Source organism: Amblyomma americanum, chromosome 1 (genome assembly GCF_052857255.1).
Source record: "Amblyomma americanum isolate KBUSLIRL-KWMA chromosome 1, ASM5285725v1, whole genome shotgun sequence".
NCBI classification, from domain to species: domain Eukaryota; kingdom Metazoa; phylum Arthropoda; class Arachnida; order Ixodida; family Ixodidae; genus Amblyomma; species Amblyomma americanum.
In genome coordinates this window covers 504,465,609-504,475,640 of record NC_135497.1, presented here as the reverse complement: position 1 = coordinate 504,475,640, position 10,032 = coordinate 504,465,609, and the positions used below count along the sequence as shown (strand labels likewise).

General features: G+C 47.2%; 1 protein-coding gene across 1 annotated transcript; it reads left to right on the top strand.

Annotated features, from left to right (window-relative positions):
* Nucleotides 1–846: 846 nt before the first annotated feature.
* LOC144106524 (uncharacterized) lies at nucleotides 847–9,710 on the top strand. The gene is made up of 2 exons (XM_077639372.1): nucleotides 847–930; nucleotides 8,857–9,710. Exon 2 carries the CDS (start codon nucleotides 9,121–9,123, stop codon nucleotides 9,547–9,549), a length of 429 nt encoding a protein of 142 aa, XP_077495498.1. The 5' UTR covers nucleotides 847–930; nucleotides 8,857–9,120; the 3' UTR covers nucleotides 9,550–9,710.
* Nucleotides 9,711–10,032: the final 322 nt, after the last annotated feature.

Sequence of the window (10,032 nt, the reverse complement as noted above, 5' to 3'; positions counted from 1 at the left end):
TTGTGCTGGCGCACCTGTATCACATTTATCCTAAACAAGATAAAACGTCCAATTATTTTCCCAATTATAAGAAGACACATAGCCTATCGCGGACGTTGAGCGAGGGGCTCCGGAATAAGTTAAATCACATGGGTTTTCTTGACGCGCACTGACATCGCACATCACGCAGACACATTTTCCATTTCTCCTCCTGTCTACAGATGCGGCCGCTGCGGCCATAATTACACCAAGGCTCTCAGGCTCAGTAACCGTGGGCGATAATCATTGAGTTCGGCCAGTAAAGTTCGCCGCGGTTATTGAAGATGTTCGCCTGAGTTTGCCGATAACGGGTGCTAAAAGCATTTCGTCCTTAACTGAATCATCTTCAAATATTACGAAAGGCATTGGTTTCGAGACTCTAGAGTTGAGCATCTGTCGGATTAAAATGTGGCTTCATGCGCGCTGGCCCACTGAAGGAAGTTTTTCGTCTATTTTGCTTTGCCCATTTAACAATTTAAAATAATAATTTGTATCATTACGCATCAGTTTTTGTTTTATTATCCAAGTGAATAGTAACGAGTAATAGCTCTGTAACTGAAATCTACTCCAACGTTGGCTGTCAACAATGTGTAACTGTTTTGTGAACTCAGGGTGTTCCCGATACACTCTCGCAGAGTTGTCGCATGTGAACAACAGCGGTCTCTCGGAGGACACTGCCTACTTGGCTTTGCCTGAGAACAAGTGCCCATCGGAAGAGGTTCTCGGTGCCTGTTCATTCGACCAGCACCAACAAAACGCTTGGTGCTCCGCGGCAGCTGCTGTCGCCCCGTGCTTCGTATCGCCGGTAGAGCCGCTTCGGGCACCCCGTCATTCGCAGGACGTGTTCGAGCAGCTGCTGAAGGCCTGCAGGCAGCCGGAGGCTGTCGCCTTCTCCGAGATCCTGCAGGAACTGTGAGTTGGTTAAGAGGGCAAAGGGCTTGAAGAAGTTCGGGCAGTCGCCCTTTTTTGAGACAGCTAAGAGTGCACACACAGAGACACAAAGTCGACACAACCGGGAATGAGTAGCGATTGTACAAACCAGACACATCCGTATGGGTACAGATGCATAATAAACCGAAAGAAACAATATTTAAAGCTAAGTGATAACATCAGTTTCATTAAGCGCATGCGCAAGATGTACCAGGGCTGAAGGATCAAGTGTGAAAATCGCAGCGCGTGTTGCGGCCAGGAAAGACCCCAAAGACACAAGATTGTTTGAGGCTGCTCGTATAGCACCTAGCTTACTTTCCAGTAGTAATAACTACAGCGGAGGTGGTCCCTGCTTTTTTGTTTGCGATACATGCTTCTCAAACTGTCTGTCGAGTTATCATCCATACAGTGGCCGCAGCAAGAAGGGTTGCTGTTCTATCTTTAAGAGCATGAAATGCTTTTAGCTATGCCTTGCTGCCATCCTCCCTTCCACTTTCCGTTGAAAGTTTGTCCCTAATATGTCGTCATAATCTCTTGTGAAGAATGCATTGAAAACTATACGCTATAGTAAAACGGATTAGATTCAGTCAGGTCCCTCATGTTGGAAATGTCGAAAGTCTAAACTCAAAACAAAAACTAGTTCAGCAATGTAAAAAAATGTTCCTGATGATCGCATTCGTCTGCTCTTTCTAACGATACTTTCAAAAGCAACCAAGTTTTTGAGGTACTTTTTCTTTGTTAGGTTTGGCATTAGTTTTCGCGCTCTAGTGAAACGTCGTGTGCTGTAGCGAAACTTAGTGTGCTGTGGCACAACAAAGCAATGACTTATGCCCGCAACTGAACCGTTTGAGACTACGATAGAAACAGAAACGTATTTCGGACGTTAACTTGGCCATAATCGCTTAAACCACTTTCTTTATTATGGGTGGTTCTTGCATGTAAACATGTGGCGGAGCAAAAGGTTTTCATTCTTTATATTTCAGACACCGCAAACATTTACATTAATGGGACACTAAAAAGGGATACTAATCCAGGCTGGATTGATAACTTTGGGGTTTGCTGATAAGTCATGTTACAACTCATAATCTTTGTAAACCAAAAAATTGAGTAAAAATGAGGTGCACGTGGGGCTGCTACTTAAATGTTTGAGCAGCGGCGACGAGTGACGTATTCGTGAACTTTTTGAGAACAACACTATTTCGCCGTCTCGATGGGGAATTACCGTCGAAATACGATAGAAGCAGCGCGGTGAGCTTAACCGGCCGTACGAAGAGTCTCGTAATCAAAACAACACAAAAAGATGACGGAGAGAAAGGTTAATCGCAAACACGAGCGCTGAGTCTTTCGCTTCATATTCTGTGCACTCGGACAGCGAGTAGCCGTTTACGCAGCAAGTTCAGAACCACTCCCTCTCAACGCATTCGCGCTGTGTGTGCTAGACACGCGGCCTGCGAAGCGGTTTGATTCCCCCTTCATCCGCCGAACTGGCTACTTTGCATAGGCTGCTGGCGTTATGAAATTCCAGAGTTTGTTTATTTTTTTACCTTTAGTACGTGCTCATGCTTTTACGGGCATGCCATATGCACATCAACCGCGTGTGAAGCGCTACACAAGTGTGTGGACTTCCACGTTTTCTGCGCAGTGGAAAAGCGGATATGCTTTTAGATGTGCTGAAAAATACGCGAGAAGCACCATATGCATGCACCATCACCTCTTATTTGGCTCATTAAAGAAAAAAGTTTTCCAGTGCTGGTTATCATGTAGTACGCAGTACTGTGAGACGCCGGCACGCAAGTCAGGATTTTCCGCGTGAGAAACGTTGAACCAGCTGACGCGTGTTCGTCATGATTGTGCGTTAATCCCCTTCCGACCGCTACAGCCAGCAGGCGGCAGACTGCAGTTGGGCGCTGCGTACCGTGGTTTGTTTTCGCTTACAACTGACAGGAACCAATTCACAGACGTAAAAGTCACAACTTCCACAGCAAGTGAATCACAAGCGTTCTCTGCAATCATACTGCATAGTTATTCAACAAGCATGCAACCATCGACAGTACTGTGCGCTGCTTGATGGGAAATACGCGTGCAATGTTTCACTCAGAAGTGATGTTGAATAAAATACGTTAGAGCACGGCTGCTGCTCGCATGTTATTGAGTATCCCTCGAAGATTTCGTGTGCACTTCACGACCGCGAACAATGCACCCAAGACCACATGCTCGCGTTATTCTCGCCGATGTACACATGCATCAGCACGATCAGCAGTTTGTTCTGCAGTCTCCGGCTGCTCTCGGTAACTTCATGTAATTTTCTTTCGCAGCAACGGAGCCTATTTCTACCGTATGCGCACGTCGCATCGTGACGCAGACGCACGTGATGCAAGGAAATAAACTGAACTGAACTGAAGAGCCCCATCGAAATAGTTCGGGGAGGGGGGGGGGGGGGGGGGGGGGCGAAGGTGGCCTGCAATCCCACTTTGCCGCAGATGAATTTTTGAGTTTTCGATTTCCGGCCGCGTTTCCGGTCTTTAGAGGACGGCATAAAAATAACTTCTTGGCAGTTTCTTTTTGGAGGTGCTTCGAACGTGGAGGTGTTTCGGAATTTTCATTTGCTGTTTTCTCAGCAACGCAGACACCTTTCGCGATAGAAAAGTCATCGGTAGCGTTCCCGGGGAATTATCTATCCTCTTGCATAGTTTGAGTTTTTCAGTTAGCGTCCCTCTCAGCTTGATATATCATAAGCTGAAAGCGTGGCATAGTTCATGCGCATACTGCTGCCGCCAAATGATAGGAGCCAGCGAAACTCGCGCTTGAAGAGTGGTGGCGGAAATTCAAGAAACCCTTGATTGGACTACGTTTTATTCTCAGTGAAGTTAGGGCACGACTAGCGTCATAGCCACCAATGTTCAACAACTATTTATCTGACCACCAGCTACAAATCAAACTGCTTACAGATGGCAAATTGGGCGAATTGGAAAAATTATTTTGGCAGCGCAGCGACAGCAAAACAAAAGCACAAATTGTGTTCATGATTACATCACTTTTCTCGTCTAACCGTTTTGGTGTCGTTATGAAATGAAGCTACTTTGAAGAATAAATAACCAGCTAAATCAGCCCCTCACCATTTGAGCGGCACGAGTAGAGAAACACTCCATGCCTTCTGATTGCGCGCCTAGGTTAACAATCCTGACAACCATCAATGTGGACCCAAATTTCCTCAGACGAGCTGAAGTAGGTTAACAACTGCTCCTGAGTAACTAGAAAGTTTGCGAGTGCTCCTACACGAGATAGCACTTCATGCTTTAGCTGGGTGATGAGGTGGAGCAAATTCTTTATACAGATAGGCCGGGTTTCAAGGAAGATAAAAGTTTTTCGTGATAATGTATGTCTGACGCTTCCCTGATGCCAACATTCCTTGTGAACTTAAGGGATTCTACAGAAAAGCTTTGGCTTACTGCATATAGACTGAGCCAGAAATGAGCAGTATTGAGCGGGGTTCCTTGTGCGGGGAAGTTACTTGTTCGAGAGCCCAAGGTGTCGGCTCAGCTCTGAATAAGTCTTCATCGAATTGTAGAAAATCAAAAATCGGACGATCACTCGCGATCGTTAACTTATTGCATAATTATGCCGCTGCACACGATGCCAGTTTTGTATATTAACTCACAACCGGCAGCACCAGAATAGGAAGGAAAAGCAGTTGACATTAGCGAACCTCCACCCGAATTCTTTATAAACTCCATATTCTTCGCGCTTAGTAACTGCCCTTGATGACAGAAAACCTTGGCTTTCGCACACAAGGCCACCGAGACGGGTGATGTCACGGGTACGAGCAAGTGCCGGAGAAATCTAACGGCCGGGCTGCTTTAATCATTCGATCTCTAATTGGCTGAATCCAGCTCTGGCTTCCTCTATTGCCACCTGAATGATATCTTGAGTATATTGGCTTCGTACCTTTGGCAGGTCATGGCGCTAGCTTCCGCGAAAGTTTGCTCTGTATGAAGGACGAAGATATATGCCTTGGTGCCACTGTGCAGCGGTGTTGAGACCTGCGTGAAGCTCCACGAGAGCGAGCACGCTGACATCTTCCGTGTGTCCGGTGTCCGCTGTGCACCGATGGTGCTCAAGGTCTTCGACTGTAGCTACATCGCGCGCCACGTGCGGTGCCTCTGCAACGAGATAAACACCAGCTGGTGAGTCTATAGGGCTGCCCGACCGAAATGTGCCCCTTTGTGTGCCAGCTAGGATTACAATACAAGCTTCAACAAGGGGTCAGAGGAAAACAGCCCGCTGACCTGTGCTGTGGCAAGACGAGGGGTCTTCGCCAACGGCAAGTCGTCCAGTCGAAACGTTGTTCAGTCTACTCTTTTGTCGCCGTGTGCTGACCTTTTTGTGTTCTCAAGAATCTACTCTTCCCTGCTATTTTCCCCGTGGGATAAACCTAACCGGCCGAATAAAGTAATTTCAGAAAGTGGTCGATGTCTTGCACGCATAATTTCTCTTATGTTGGTCACCGAAGTTGACCTCTTCGATTCAGACAAATAGAGGTGCAGCTTAGCGCCTTACGGCAGTGTCACTTTTCTTTAGAATGCCTCAAGCGGATTCAGAATTTTTCAAAATCAAAGGGGGATCCAGAATTTATTCAAAACATGCGGAGTTCAAATTTATATCACGCTCAATCCACATGAAAGAGCGTGCACTGAACGAGGACTACCGCGCTCTACGTCACCAACTTGTTAAGTTGTCCAGAAACTGCCGAGAGCTTGAGAGCTTTCATAAAAGGAGCAATAAATAAGACTCCGTGAAGATTCTCTTAGCGGCTGTCACATCGGTTAAAGCTCTGTCAGAGGCTTCACATTTTAGCGCCGGTGATGCACTTGCCACTGCATTTAGTAGGAAAAGGCAGGAAAAAATAATGAAGCTCAAGGAGCAAAACATGTCGAATCCCACTGTCGGTGTGAAAAAAATTGAAGGTGCACTTATGTTTTCTCATCTTTCGAGTACCGTTGCCTTCTCTGTTACTTAATATTGTAATAATCATTGATATTACTTATTTAATTACGTAATTGCTCGATCAAATAAATAATATTGTACAATTAACAATTACTTGGTTAAAATTTTTAAAATAGGAATACCTCAATTAATCGATCAATGTAATACATATTTATTGCATACCTTCAATTATTAATTACTTCTAATATTAATCGATTACTTGATTATTATTTTATTGTTTTCTCAATTCTCTAGTGATTACTTCTAATCCACCAATATCATGAATTACTCGGATTGTTTAACTAAATTATATGAATTCTTATTTAAATGGTTTTTAGTTAGTAATTCTACCACTTATACCTTCCATGAAATTCTTATTAATCCTTACAAATCATAAATGCAGTCTTACCGGATGATCGACATTTCATGAAGACACGCTGTGTCCACAGCCCGTGGTGACAAATTCTGTACACGCCACTCATGAGGCAAGAAATACTTTCGCATTAATACTTCGTTAGTCGTGATAAAGCTGCGCATTCGAGGCAGTCATGCGAAGGAGGACGCAGCTATCAATGTATTTCACGTTCCGTTTAGGTGCGTATTTCGCGGTCTTCCTGAAATAATGACAACACTCCTGCATGTCAGTCTCAAAGTGCTAGCAGAGCCTTAAGGGCGGCGGCACTCACCGGACTGGTAAGGCCAGTGGTGTATTGGCCCTTTTCACAACATCGACGCCGAGATGTAGTGAATGATGGATATGCACGCGGAACCACATCGTTTGATCAGCTCCTTCAGTCCGTCGCCGGCGCATTCTCATGCTGTTGTCATGAGTTTTGCTGTAAAGTATAACGTTTAAGCGCTGTTGCATAGATGTCTCCACGACAACGAATAGATATGCCGCTAAGTGCCGTTGCGATTCATCTGGTGTCATTACACCGAGAGCGTGGGAAGGTGATGGTTCCACCATGACAGCACAGTTCTTGTTCGGTACTGAGCCCTTATCTCTAAGCTGTTTATGTGACTGCTGTAGAATGGCTTGTGTAGTAAATATGAGTCACTATTTTTAACGAGCATCTCTGAGTATTCCTGACTAACGGGCGCATTTCAAGTGCGAAGAGTTTTGCACACGACTCATTCTGCAAAGGCAAGCGTTATTTAGGCACTCGTGTATCGTGATATTGTGCTCTGTTATCAAGGAAAGCGGGTGCGGGGAGCGGATCTCTTCGCGCGATGCGGTTTTAAATCCTCCTCCCGGCTGTGACGCTTTCTACTTATTTTTTGAGTAGGGTGTGGCATGAGTGAACACAAAGCGCCTCAACGAAATCCCTGTGCTTTAGCGTAAGAAATTTTCACGCAAAGTGTAGTACTGTTCTCACTATAGCGACTTACATTTCTGACTAGCAGCCAGTAAACGTCTGGTCCAAGCAGAGCATTGCGGCAGTTATAGCCAAAAATATTAAGCCATCGAGACATCTATATACTTGGCCAATGACGGTAGGCCTTGCGGATGCTTACTTCCGATCCGTTTTGCGCGCGAAAGTCGATTTTTCTTTTCAGCGGCCTTTCAGCGCAGCAAAAGCCGATGCATCCCTCACCATGGCAGCTATGCAAGAATTTAATGAAAGGCTCATTAATGAAGTTCAAAAGTAAAAGGTGCTGTGGGATATGTCCTACACGCACTATACGTCACAAGAGCGTCGGAATGTCGCCTGGCGCCTCATCGCAGCGTCCCTCGGGCGCGCTTTTCTGCGTCACGTGACTTTGTGTAGTCGACTAAAAATAAAATTACCAAAATATATTTTTTTAATGTTTTTATTGTGTTTTATCTTGTATGAAGCCTTAAGAGCGTTGTTCTACGCGTTAATTAACGCAATCGAGCAGCGCTGAAAACGCGCCGCTAGCCGACGCCGAGTCCCGTCGCTTCGTGCGGTTTGCGCCAGCGGCATCGATGGGCGACGGCGGCGTCATCCCGCGACGTATCGCGGAGTATCGCCTCAGGCGGTTACCGCTTGAACCCTTACGTCGATAACAGCAGATAGAAACTGCTGCACTGTGTTAAGGCTCGCGTGTCATCGCCTTCCTGTGATGGCTGTCCACAAGGAAGCAATTTTCTTTGGCTAATCAGCCTACTATCGAGCTATACTTCTTTTCTTTTTGTCCTGTTTCGTGTTTGCAAAGTCGGCCCTCGCGCTGCATTCGGGTTATTACGATAGAAAGTGGAACTGTGGCTGTTTTGCCGACGGCGCAAACCCGCGGCCTATGCCACGTGGTCGAGCGCTACAGTCGACCGCCGGGACTGAAATTTCCTTTCGAGGAAGATACCGAAACGGTCTTGAAATATTGTTAACGAAAGCTATCTGTGGTTTCACGAGCCGTGCGCCAATTTTAGTTCCTTCATCTTTTTTAAAGGCAAGAGGGGTTCAAAAATATGTTTGCACGCAATGCAAATATTCAAGTGGCAGCTGAGAACTGCTGTCGGTAGGCTCTATGCATGTTTTACTACGCCTATTACTCGTAAGACGCATCTTTATCTGTAACCCGCCGCGGAGGCTCAGTGGTTATGGCTCTGGGCTGCCGGCCCGTATGACGCGCAGTCGATGCTGGCCGCGGCGGGCACATTTCGATGGAGGCGAAAAGCTGGAGGCCCATGTACTGTGCAATGTCAGTGCATGTCAAAGAACACCGGGTGGTAGAAATTACCGGAGCCCTCCACTGCGGCGTCCTTCATAGCCTGCGTCACTTTGGATTGCTAAACCCGATAAAACCAACCAAACCAAACACCTTTATCTGTGAAAAGGTTAGCTCTTTTTTTGTTCTATTATTATGCTGAACGAGATCGACTAGAACCATTGCGTCCTCACGCTCGGATGGCGGCACTGCTCCAAGTATCGCTGATGCCCACATTCATGCCGTTCCCCTGCGCAGGAATTGCAGGCCCAAGATTTCGGACATCGGTACACCGTGCGGGGATACGACTCCTTCGTCGACTGCCGCCGGCTCACTTTCCTTGATCCACTGCCCAAAGCGCGGGTGTGTTGCTTGTGCCACGACGTGCTGCCGGTCCAGTATCTTGCTCCGTGCGGCAATGCCGTATGCGCCAGCTGCCTGGACGTTTCCATCAAAGAGGCCCCCGCCAAGTGCAGGGAAAGACGGGAAGGCACTTCGCCCGAAGGCCATGCCAAGTTCAGCATGCGTGGCGTCACGAGACTTGACTTCAACGCCAAGGACCTGGGAACTCTGCGCGTCTACTGCCCTAACATCTGGTACGGCTGCACGCAGAGCAGTGAGCTTCGGCACCTTGAGGAGCACTACTTGAAGAACTGTCCTCACCACCCGAAGATGTGCTTCCACTGCCGACGGGAGGACATCCCGCCTGGTGACTTCGTCCCGCACATCTACAGCTGCAAAAGACGCCAAGAGGAAGCAAGAAGCGTCGACCGCCAAAGCCCCCCTGTCCAGCAGTCGCTGTCCGAATCACCTGCGAGTCAGACTGAAGACGAGCACTTGTGCGCTACGCAGGCCCTTCTCGCCGAGGTCACTGAGCGTGGTGGAGAGGTGCATCCTGAGCCGGTGGAACACCTGAATCAACTGGCCGCAGACATCAAAAGAGCTCCCTGAGGTCTCCGGGACTCGTGAAGGCGCTACCGTAGGCACGCTGTCCGAGGGTCCTGCAAGTCCCAACGAAGTCTCTACCAGAGGCGAGCGCCCCTTGGAGGACCTGTTTGTGGGGAAGCAACAGCGTTGATCGGCCGGGGCTTCTTCGACCGTCGGCGTCTACTGCGCTCTCTGAAGTACGCCTGTCTTCGCTTGCTTCGACTACTCGCCCGAGACTTCCAACGCAGAAACGTCCGAGGCTCACGCGCCTTCAGTGTTGAATCACTGAGAGCACTTTTAGCGCCCTTTCGCCATTCTTTTCATTTTCAAAACTGCGCCATTGCATTCTGTTTTTATTGTAAGTATTACCCGAAAACTTCCAAATCTTTCGATACGTTACTGGTGCTTAAAAACGAACTATTCTCTTCGAGATGATACGTGATATAAGGAATTTGCATTCCAATGTCTATTGGTTATGCGATTAAACTACATCAATAATTGAAATTT

What these genes read in the sequence shown, in the direction of transcription:
- LOC144106524 (XM_077639372.1), top strand. Translation starts at nt 9,121, where the DNA reads ATGCGTGGCGTCACGAGACTTGACTTCAACGCCAAGGACCTGGGAACT.